Source organism: Entelurus aequoreus, linkage group LG16 (genome assembly GCF_033978785.1).
Source record: "Entelurus aequoreus isolate RoL-2023_Sb linkage group LG16, RoL_Eaeq_v1.1, whole genome shotgun sequence".
Lineage (NCBI taxonomy): Eukaryota > Metazoa > Chordata > Actinopteri > Syngnathiformes > Syngnathidae > Entelurus > Entelurus aequoreus.
Window position 1 is genome coordinate 48,976,946 of NC_084746.1, and position 12,500 is coordinate 48,989,445.

At 38.5% G+C, this 12,500-nt stretch overlaps 1 protein-coding gene across 8 annotated transcripts in view; it reads left to right on the top strand.

Moving 5' to 3' along the window:
- LOC133631120 (supervillin-like) overlaps nucleotides 1-12,500 on the top strand; it is a 113,078-nt gene that overhangs the window by 43,717 nt on the left and 56,861 nt on the right. For all 8 annotated transcript variants that reach the window (XM_062023180.1, XM_062023181.1, XM_062023175.1 and 5 more), the window contains 2 exons: nucleotides 5,639-6,215; nucleotides 11,955-12,417. In XM_062023180.1, coding sequence (XP_061879164.1) covers nucleotides 5,639-6,215; nucleotides 11,955-12,417 — 1,040 coding nt within the window. The remainder of the gene's footprint in view (nucleotides 1-5,638; nucleotides 6,216-11,954; nucleotides 12,418-12,500) is intronic.

Genomic DNA, 12,500 nt, shown 5'->3' on the forward strand with positions numbered 1-12,500 from the left:
TTTGTTTTGTATTATTTTGTAGTTTATTGTCAAAATATACACTCCCATTGTCCACTTAAATATTTCCAAGATATTTCTTTATTCTTAGACAACGGATTCCCTTCCGTGATTGGTCATTTCTATGGACACAGAAATGACGTCACCTAAAATTCCGTTTACGGCACATAGTAATGTCGTAATTCAGCTCTGAGTGTGACACTTAAGATTCAGTCCTACACTTCGCTGAAAGTGTGAGTAAGACGCTTGATAACTAACTTTTAAGTGCAGCTTTCAGCGAAGAATTTATTTACTCTTAAGTCAACTCTTAGCAGACTTCTTAGGAGTAATTCTAAGAAGCTTGATAAGTACGGCCCCAGGGCTGTCAAACGTACGGCCCGAATGCCAGATCAGAACAGGTTTTATCCGGCCTTTGGAATGAGTTTGCTAAGTATAATATTAACCTGAAATTTTTGAATGAAAGAAACTGCTGTTCTAAATGTGTCCACTGGATGTCGCCATAGCAATTCTTTGTATCTTTGTAGATGATGCTACATATGTACAAAATAAACCACATGTTTGTACATCAGTCAAGGAAAATGATCAAACTACATAAATAACATACTGTCATTTGTTTTTTATATCATTTTTTTATCTTGATGGATTGAAAATGAACACCAATGAGTTGACTGATGAACAATGTCACATAATTTATTCATAAATTTAAATAACGACAAATAAAGTATAACCGCAACAGGTAATTGTAAAAAAAAAACACACACAAAAACAACATTATGATTTGTACAATTTTAGAATGTGCTTGTTCTATTTTTAAACAAAGAAAACAATCTGAAGTTGTCTTTATTTTTAAGTTATCGCGCCGTGATTTTACCAGTCCGGCCCAATTTGGAGTAGATTTTTCTCCACGTGGCCCCCGATCTAAAATGAGTTTGACACCCCTGGTGTAGATATTAACAATGTTTATATGAAGAAACGTGATATCTGCGCTACATGGACAAAAGTGAGATTGAATTTAATCAGAGATTGGATTGGACCTTTTTACTTTTAATTCGCCTTCCTACACTTTTTGTGTAAGATATACTTGCAACTTTTTGGGAACAAGTGAGGTGGAAACCTTTTTTGTTCCAGTGCATGTTTGGAGGAGTTTAGTGTGGAAGAAGTAGAACAGCTGTTATGGTTACGCCCAAGCGGGAACCCTGGAGCAAAGAGGAGATGACAGCACTGAGTACAAGAAGCTTTAATCCAGGGGCCGTACTTATCAAGCTTCTCAGAATTACTCCTAAGAAGTCTGCTAAGAGTTGACTTAAGAGTAAATAAATTATTCGCTGAAAGCTGCACTTAAAAGTTAGTTATCAAGCGTCTTACTCACACTTTCAGCGAAGTGTAGGACTGAATCTTAAGTGTCACACTCAGAGCTGAATTACGACATTATTATGTGCCGTAAATGGAATTTTAGGTGACGTCATTTCTGTGTCCATAGAAATGACCAATCATGGAAGGGAATCCGTTGTCTAAGAATAAAGAAATATCTTGGAAATATTTAAGTGGACAATGGGAGTGTATATTTTGACAATAAACTACAAAATAATACAAAACAAACTAGTCCCCGCCGGCACTCACGCTACCGCTCCCTCTCTTCTCTCGCCCACACACTCACTGACGTCACTCACCTCACGGCCACACACATACGCTACTGTCATAACATTTTCTTTCCAATTCATTAATTAGGCAACTAATTTGAAACTGGTATGGGTGGCTCTATATATACTAGCCCATTGCAGCCACATGCAGAAATCAACATGGAATCGAAAAGTATTAAATCTGTGACAAAAATAATACCCGCTCTGTCTAAACGATACCGTTTGATCAGCTGCTCGTCATCAAACAAATCCAGAACATCGTTCCGCTCCCTGAATGTTCGCGCACGTCTCTCTCGCCTCAGTGCCATCCCCTGCTGGCAACTCCTAACCACTTAAGACACCTCTGAAGGTCTCTTAAATATCGTGGAGAGTAGGAGTGATTCTTAGACTTAAGAAAGTTGATAAAAAGCTTTTATTCTTAAGTTTGAGAGTAGGACTAAATTTCGCAAATTCTCAGGACTTAAGTGTAAAATGGCACTCTAAGAAGCTTGATAAGTACGGCCCCAGAGCTCTGGAGAGAATACAAATACAGGAGGGAGTAGCCTGTGCCATGAAAAAACTAGTAAAAAACAAAGTACAAAACAAAGATCCAACACCTCCAGGTGGACGCAATCAGCTCAAGAAGCCTTGTGATTAGGGATGTCCGATAATATCGGATGTGTTAAAATGTAATATCGGAAATTATCGGTATCGTTTTTTTTTATTATCTGTATCATTTTTTTTTTTGTTGTTGTTGTTTTTTTGTTTTTTTTTTATTAAATCAACATAAAAAACACAAGATACACTTACAATTAGTGCACCAACCCAAAAAACCTCCCTCCCCCCATTTCTTTCTGTTATCAATATTCTGGTTCCTACATTATATATCAATATATATCAATACAGTCTGCAAGGGACACAGTCCGTAAGCACACATGATTGTGCGTGCTGCTGGTCCACTAATAGTACTAACCTTTAACAGTTAATTTTACTCATTTTCATTAATTACTAGTTTCTATGTAACTGTTTTTATATTGTTTTACTTTCTTTTTTATTCAAGAAAATGTTTTTAATTTAGTTATCTTATTTTATTATTATTTTTAAAAAGTACCTTATCTTCACCATACCTGGTTGTCCAAATTAGGCATAATAATGTGTTAATTCCACGACTGCATATATCGGTTGATATCGGTATCGGTTGATATCGGTATCGGTAATTAAAGAGTTGGACAATATCGGAATATCGGATATCGGCAAAAAGCCATTATCGGACATCCCTACTTGTGGTGATTGCATACAGGTGCGCTCCTGCCCTCCCCGGGGCGCCATGGCAACTAAGGAGAGAAACAAAAAACGAAAAGGAGGGCAAACACAAAAACAAGGAAATGCAGGGGTGCAATGACAAAAATGCAACAACAGCTCCATTATCAGTAGGGATGGGTTCCGAATAGAGATGTCCGATAATATCGGACTGCCGATAAATGCTTTAAAATGTAATATTGGAAATTACCGGTATCGGTTTCAAAAAGTAAAAAATATGACTTTTTAAAACGCCGCTGTACGGAGTGGTACACGGACGTAGGGAGAAGTACAGAGCGCCAATAAACCTTACAGGCACTTTCTTTGCGTGCCGGCCCAGTCACATAAAATCTACGGCTTCTCACACACACAATTGAATGCAAACAGCCATACAGGTCACACTGAGGGTGGCCGTACAAACAACTATAACACTGTTACAAATATGCGCCACACTGTGAACCCACACCAAACAAGAATGACAAACACACGTAACACAACATAAACACAACAGAACAAATACCCAGAACCCCTTGCAGCGCTAACTCTTCCGGGACGCTATAATATACACCCCCCGCTGCCCCCTACACCCCCACCTCAACCTCCTCATGCTCTCTCAGGGAGAGCATGTCCCAAATTCCAAGCTGCTGTGTTGAGGCATGTTAAAAAAAAAAATAATGCACTTTGTGACTTCAATAATAAATATGGCAGTGCCATGTTGGCATTTTTTTCCATAACTTGAGTTGATTTATTTTGGAAAACCTTGTTACGTTGTTTAATGCATCCAGCGGGGCATCACAACAAAATTAGATATAATAATGTGTTAATTCCACGACTGTATATATCGGTATCGGTTGATATAGGAATCGGTAATTAAGTGTTGGACAATATCGGAATATCGGATATCGGCAAAAAAGCCATTATCGGACCTTTTAAAGCTCCTCTTGGACCACCAATTTTTGACCTGGGTATTTTTCAAATCCTGGTCACGGCCCTGCCAACAAAGCAAGCATGTCGGATGGAAAGCACTCAAAAGGAAGGCTCTGCCTTTTAAAATGCGCTAGCTCTGTGCTAATTTACTTTGGGTTTTGCCATAGACATGCATCTGATTAGCATTAGCGACTTTGCATGGCGATCTCAACGCCTCCAAATTTGATGATGAAAATAGAGATGTCCGATAATATCGGTCTGCCGATATTATCGGCCGATAAATGCGTTAAAATGTAACATCAGAAATTATCGGTATCGTTTTTTTTATTATCAGTATCGTTTTTTTGTTTGTTTTTTAAAAAATTTTTTTTATTAAATCCACATAAAAAACACAAGATACACTTACAATTAGTGCACCAACCCAAAAAACCTCCCTCCCCCTCATTCACACAAAAGGGTTGTTTCTTTCTGTTAATAATATTCTGGTTCCTACATTATATATCAATATATATCAATACAGTCTGCAAGGGATACAGTCCGTAAGCACACATGATTGTGCGTGCTGCTGCTCCACTAATAGTACTAACCTTTAACAGTTAATTTTACTAATTTTCATTCATTACTAGTTTCTATGTAACTGTTTTTATATTGTTGTACTTTCTTTTTTATTCAAGAAAATGTTTTTAATTTATTTATCTTATTTTACTATTTTTTTTAAAAAGTACCTTATCTTCACCATACCTGGTTGTCCAAATTAGGCATAATAATGTGTTAATTCCACGACTGTATATATCGGTTGATATCAGTATCGGTTGATATCGGTATCGTTAATTAAAGAGTTGGACAATATCGGCATATCGGATATCGGCAAAAAGCCATTATCGGACATCCCTAGATGAAAACTACAACTAAGATGCATGTTGCAATCCAACAGCAGGTGTGTAATAAGTACAATATGCAGTATAAAAATGTCATTGGACTTAACAAAAGACAAGACTGATACATTCAACTTAATGGCAAAAATCACTTCCTGACTCTGGCAAATTACTCCTAGGACAAACTGAAGTTAATGCATACTTGCAAATGATAATCAAAAGTGTAAGAAAACAAGATATAACAACTGGACAGCAGAGTTATTATTGTCAGTTCACAGTTTATTGTTACTGTGGAGGGGGGCGTGGCCTGCGGACCTGCAGCGAAGGACCGGCTTCGAGATCAGCGACAGGTGCGTAGATGGCCCACCTGGGCCTGGTTATCTAATCACCTGTCGCTCTGTTAAAAGGCAGCAGCCGGGAGGAGAGAGTTGTTGGAGCTGGAGTAAGAGCGAGAGGGAGCCTGAGACGGACAAAAAAAATTGCTGGAAAGCAAGAGAGAGAGAGACTTTATTGGAAAATAAAACCATATTGTGATCCTGAACCGGACTGTCATGTCAGTACTTGGTGGTCCGAAGAACCCCCTGGAGGGCAACTTCCACGGTTACATTTACAAACATTATTCAATGTATTATTAAAAAAAAAAAAAGTTTACCAGATGATCATTCACCAAAGTACCATAAATTGGTACCGTTTTTGTCCCAAGTTCCAGAAATTACAACCATATCAGTACAAAACTGAAAGGTAAACATCCCTCTTCGTGACCCCTGACCTCACAAATGAAGACAGGCTCTCAAATCTTGCAAAAAGAAGAGCGGAAGCTGTTCTAAGCTCTCGTCTCAATACTTTTGTCCACGCAGTGTTTGCCCGTGTAGATAGCGCCATCACCCTTAATGATGTGGCGTTTTATTCGTGTTGTTCCAGCTGAAACACAGCAGCCAAATCAAACTGGAGCCCCTCCCCGCCTTTGTGGTCCGCTCCGTAGCAGCCGCCACCTCCAGAGCCTCTGTTACCACGGTAACCATGACGCCCGGAGGTAGCAGCGGCAGCGCTGTCGTCGAAGGAGGGTGCGCCGCCACCACCACCACCACCACCGCCTCTGCCGCGGCCATCCCTCACGTCCGCGCCCAACAGTCTCCCGGCACTGCAAACATCCACCAGGAGAGGGCGCTGAAATATTTCTCCATGACCCAGACGGGGGATCCCGGCCAACCTGAGCTGGAAGCAGACTCCTCCCCTCTCCTCCCGAAAAGCTCAGAGGGGCTCGGGGCTCTCCCTGCTCGCAGACATCAGGGGGAGGCAGCGGAGGATGTTAGGTGGGGAGGCGCAGACCACAGCGAGCAGGACCGGCCTTCCCAAGACCAGGACAACCGCGACAGGAAGCAGGACGCTTGGGAGCATCCTCGGCCTCGACACTCGGCAGCTGAGCCGGAGCCGCATCCCGACCCAGGAGCCCAGGAGGGAGGTCACGGCAGCACTCGGATCCAAGCAGGACTCTCAGGTAAGAGACTTGTGAAGGAGACTATTTAAGGTGCTGTAGATACTTTTTAGGGTACTACAAGGCGGTATGTGAGTGGACACAAAAGGCAAGAAGAGGAAGGGCGGAGGACAGTCCTCATTGTTTTATGCAGCGTGCTCCCACGCATGATTGCTTTCCGCACTTGCCTCTTTGGGGACGAACGGAAAACTGGGTGAGGGTTATTTGATTTGGCTGTCACGGAGAGAGAGCGAGAGAGAGAGAGAGAGAGAGCATCTCATTAACATTTTTTTTCCCCCCATGCCTCGCGGATCCCTTTGTCCTCCAGAGAGGAAAGCCCTTTTCCCCAAATGTGTCCGAGCTAACAGAACACTTCCCTCCTTGGCGTCATTGGTTGAACAGTCACAGGCTAACCGGCCTGACCAGCTTGTTGACACGATAAACGCTTCGAGCCTCCTTCAGCTGTCATCTTGCTGTGGTTCGAAGGAGAGATTGTTCCTGAATCAATGTGGATGCAGGGTCCTTAGTACATAAAGACAGCCATCTTCATCTGGATCAGCACCAGATTTTACTGTACTGTGTATTGGATTGTGCATCCGTTATTTACTCAGAACAATGTGCCCCCCAAAAAGACATTTTGGAACCTTTATCCAGACTTGCACCGTAATTCCCCTCTCCGTTGTATCATTTGAGTAGTTTTGATTAGAGATGTCCGATAATATCCACCGATAAATGCTTTAAAATGTAATATCGGAAATTATCGGTATCGTTTTTTTTATTATCGGTATCGTTTTTTGTTTTTTTAAATTTATTTTTATTTTTTTATTAAATCAACATAAAAAACACAAGATACACTTACAATTAGTGCACCAACCCAAAAAAAACCTCCCTAATCCCCATTTACACTCATTCACACAAAAGGGTTGTTTCTTTCTGTTATTAATATTCTGCTTCCTACATTATATATCAATATATATCAATACAGTCTGCAAGGGATACAGTCCGTAAGCACACATGATTGTGCGTGCTGCTGGTCCACTAATAGTACTAACTAGAGATGTCCGATAATATCGGCCTGCCGATATTATCGGCCGATAAATGCTTTAAAATGTAATATCGGAAATTATCGGTATCGGTTTTTTTATTATCGGTATCGTTTTTTTATGTTTTTTTTTTTGTCTTTTTTATTAAATCCACATAAAAAACACAAGATACACTTACAATTAGTGCACCAACCCAAAAAACCTCACTCCCCCATTTACACTCATTCACACAAAAGGGTTGTTTCTTTCTGTTATTAATATTCTGGTTCCTACATTATATATCAATATATATCAATACAGTCTGCAAGGGATACAGTCCGTAAGCACACATGATTGTGCGTGCTGCTGGTCCACTAATAGTACTAACTAGAGATGTCCGATAATATCGGCCTGCCGATATCATCGGCCGATAAATGCTTTAAAATGTAATATCGGAAATTATCGGTATCGGTCTTTTAATTATCAGTATTGGTTTTTTGGGGGGGGTTTTTTTGGTTTTTTTATTAAATCAACATAAAAAACACAAGATACACTTACAATTAGTGCACCAACCCAAAAAACCTCCCTCCCCCATTTACACTCATTCACACAAAAGGGTTGTTTCCTTCTGTTATTAATATTCTGCTTCCTACATTATATATCAATATATATCAATACAGTCTGCAAGGGATACAGTCCGTAAGCACACATGATTGTACGTGCTGCTGGTCCACTAATAGTACTAACTAGAGATGACCGATAATATCGGCCTGCCGATGTTATCGGCCGATAAATGCTTTAAAATGTAATATCGGAAATTATCGGTATCGTTTTTTTTATTATCGGTATCGTTTTTTTTTGTTTTTGTTTTTTTTGTTCTTTAATTAAATCAACATAAAAAACACAAGATACACTTACAATTAGTGCACCAACCCAAAAAAACTCCCTCCCCCATTTACACTCATTCACACAAAAGGGTTGTTTCTTTCTGTTATTAAAATTCTGGTTCATACAGTATATATCAATATATATCAATACAGTCTGCAAGGGATACAGTCCGTAAGCACACATGATTGTGCGTGCTGCTGGTCCACTAATAGTACTAACCTTTAACAGTTAATTTTACTCATTTTCATTCATTACTAGTTTCTATGTAACTGTTTTTATATTGTTGTACTTCCTTTTTTATTCAAGAAAATGTTTTTAATTTATTTATCTTATTTTACTAATTTTTTTAAAAAGTACCTTATCTTCACCATACCTGGTTGTCCAAATTAGGCATAATAATGTGTTAATTCCACGACTGCATATATCGGTTGATATCGGTATCGGTTGATATCGGTATCTGTAATTAAAGAGTTGGACAATATCGGAATATCGGATATCGGCAAAAAGCCATTATCGGACATCCCTAATATATATATATATATATATATATATATATATATATATATATATATATATATATATATATATATATATATATATATATATATATATATATATATATATATATATATATATATATATATATATATATTACACACATACATATATACAGTATATATTAGAGATGTCCGATAATGGCTTTTTTGCCGATGTCCGATATTCCGATATTGTCCAACTCTTAATTACAGATTCCGATATCAACCGATACCGATATATACAGTCGTGGAATTAACACATTATTATGCCTAATTGTGTTGTGATGCCCCGCTGGATGCATTAAACAATGTAACTTTACCATGAATTGATTAACGTGGACCCCGACTTAAACAAGTTGAAAAACTTATTCGGGTCTTACCATTTAGTGGTCAATTGTACGGAATATGTACTGTACTGTGCAATCTACTAATACAAGTTTCAATCAATCAATCAAAAACAAGGTTTTCCAAAATAAGACAACTTCAAGTCCAGTTATGGAAAAAAGTGCCAACATGACACTGCCATATTTATTATTGAAGTCACAAAGTGCATTATTTTTTTTAACATGCCTCAAAACAGAATTTGGGACATGCTCTCCCTGAGATAATCCTGATACCCACTACAACTATGGGAAATACTATACTTTGACTTTCACAAAGTGCATTATTTTTTTATTTTTTTTAAACATGCCTCAAAACAACAGCTACGAAAACAATGAAGGCACACAGCTTCAGTCCAGAGTATACTAGGCTACGTCCGTGTTTTACCGGATATGTACCGCACCGTACAGCGGCGTTTCAAAAAGTCATTAATTTTACTTCTTGATACCGATAATTTCCGATATTACATTTTAAAGCATTTATCTAGTATATACTGTATGTGTATATATATATATATATATATATATATATATATATATATATATATATATATATATATATATATATATATCAGGGGTGTAAAAAAATTTATTTTCGAATTAATTATGATGCTTATGTGTAATGATTCTTAATCGACTAAAAAAAATCAAAAGTCGATTATTTATTTATTTATTTATTTATATTCGTCAGACATTTTTTCCAAAGTCTGTCTTCTCCAGCCACTTTAGTAAATGTTTTGGTCGAATTTTATCAAACAAAACCAGTTTCTTTGAAGTAATGTGTATATTGATCAGAGCTGTTTATCTATTATATGGAGAAATGTAGTTAATCATAGAACTGGGACCCAATGTTATTTAAAAAAAAGTATTGATTCTGAATCGAGAATCATTCTGAGTCGAGAATCGATTCTGGATTGAATCGTTACCCCCAAGAATCGAATCGAATCGTGTGGTGCCCAAAGATTCACAGCCCTCCATCCATTTTGTACCGCTTGTCCCGTCAATATATATATATATATATATATATATATATATATATATATATATATATACATACATACAGTATATATATATATAATTAGGTCGGTCATTAAGGCTGTCTATGTTTACGAGTTAATGTGTGATAAAAATGTTTATTTATTTATTGCGTTACCATAAATTAATGAAGATTAAGCAATTAATCACAGTGTTTCTTTTGACCGCTTAAAGGCAATCGTGCTTTGCATAGGGAGTGGTCATGTCACACGCCAGTGTGGTGATAGTTAGAGCGATGTGCTCTGCACCCTTCAAAACAAGCTTGGACGGATAAACCTTTAGATAAAACTAAGGTAATCAGTTGGTATTGCGGTTTCTGAAGTGTTCCTGAGCCCATGTGGTGATATCCTTTTACACACTGATGTCGCTTGTTGATGCAGTACAGCCTGAGGGATGGAAGATCACGGGCTTAGCTGCTTACGTGCAGTGATTTCTCCAAATTCTCTGAACCCTTTGATGATATTACGGAGCGTAGATGGTGAAATCCCTAAATTCCTTGCAATAGCTGCTTGAGAAAGGTTTTTCTTAAACTGTTCAACAATTTGCTCACGCATTTGTTGACAAAGTGGTGACCCTCGCCCCATCCTTGTTTGTGAATGACTGAGCATTTCATGGAATCTACTTTTATACCCAATCATGGCACCCACCTGTTCCCAATTTGCCTGTTCACCTGTGGGATGTTCCAAATAAGTGTTTGATGAGCATTCCTCAACTTTATCAGTATTTATTGCCACCTTTCCCAACATCTTTGTCACGTGTTGCTGGCATCAAATTCTAAAGTTAATGATTATTTGCAAAAAAAAGAAAAGTTTATCAGTTTGAACATCATATATGTTGTCTTTGTAGCATATTCAACTAAATATGGGTTGAAAATGATTTGCAAATCATTGTATTCAGTTTATATTTACATCTAACACAATTTCCCAACTCATATGGAAACGGGGTTTGTATACACACACATATATATATATATATATATATATATATATATATATATATATATATATATATATATAGAAACATACAGACCATTGGGGCGGCTTTGGTCTACTCCATAAATGAAGACTGTTCATGTTTTTAAGAGCAGGCTTAAGACCCACCTTTTTGATTTGTCTTTTACCTAATATTTAATTTTATGGATATCATTCGTACTTTACTTTTTATCTTATTAGTTATGCAAGATTTTATTTTGTTCTATTTATTTATTATATATCTTCTGTATATTGATTTTATTTTTATCTTTTTTATTATTATTTTAATTTTTTTAATCTTCATATGACTTACTTGTATTTTATCCTTTATCTCTACTCATGGTTCTCACTATTTTACAAGTTTTATTATTTTTACTTTCCAACATCCCTCAGAGGGCGCCATCTGCCTCAGGTGTTATCGACCGTGCTTTTGGGGGCGCTTTGTGTCAGCGTCCTGGTGGCCAGGGTCTGATGACCTCCTGGTGCAGATGGCTCCTGTGATAGTGTTTACTCACATGTCTCCTCTGTACTCAGCCATGCAATCATTTGTTTATACAGTTGCATATGTGTGTGCGTGTGTGTGTGTAACATATGTGATAATGGGGGATATGGGTTTTTAACTTTGTAAAGCAGGTTGTGTTGCATTTCTTTTATGTATGAAAAGCACTTCATAAATAAAGATTGATTGATTGATTAATAATGCGACGGCGCTGCTTTTTAGCATTTTTCAGTCTAATTAGGGTGAATGAGCGTTTTGATTGATTGATTGAGACTTGTATTAGTAGATTGCACAGTACAGTACATATTCCGTACAATTGACCACTAATTGGTAACACCCGAATAAGTTTTTCAACTTGTTTAAGTCGGGGTCCATGTTAATCAACTCATGAATACATTGATAATCACGTACATGAATGAATTATCATTTCAGACCTGCAAGACGGCCCGGCATCTCTAAAACCTGCGATCACCAAAGAGTCCTGCAGGACAGCGTCTCACGTGTCAAGCATCCAGCAGACACACCCTGTCCTCCAGCATCCTCCAACTCCTCTCAAACCCTTCCTGCCCCAGACCCCCCCTGAGCTTCCAAAGCCCCAGTTGTACGTCCAGCCCCTCCAGGCCCCGCCCACATATCCCAAACCATTTTCTCAGTCCCCACAAAGCCAGTCCGAACCTCAGAAACTGGTTCCGAAGCCCAAACTCCAGGTGCCTCCACAGACACCACCCAAACCTCAGTCCTTCCCTCAGACGCTGGTCAAATCCCAGTCCCTGCCCCTGGACCACAGCGACGACTATAACAGGTTCGACGTCCAGTCCGGTGATCAGCTTTCACCCACAGAATCCGGGGACCTGCTTTACGGCATGTCCAGCAAACAGATGTCCATCAAGGAGAGGTGAGGGACAACGCTGCACTACCATTCGGTTCTTCCTGTCCACGCTCACTCAAGAGAAAGCATGACACACTTCATCGTCCCAT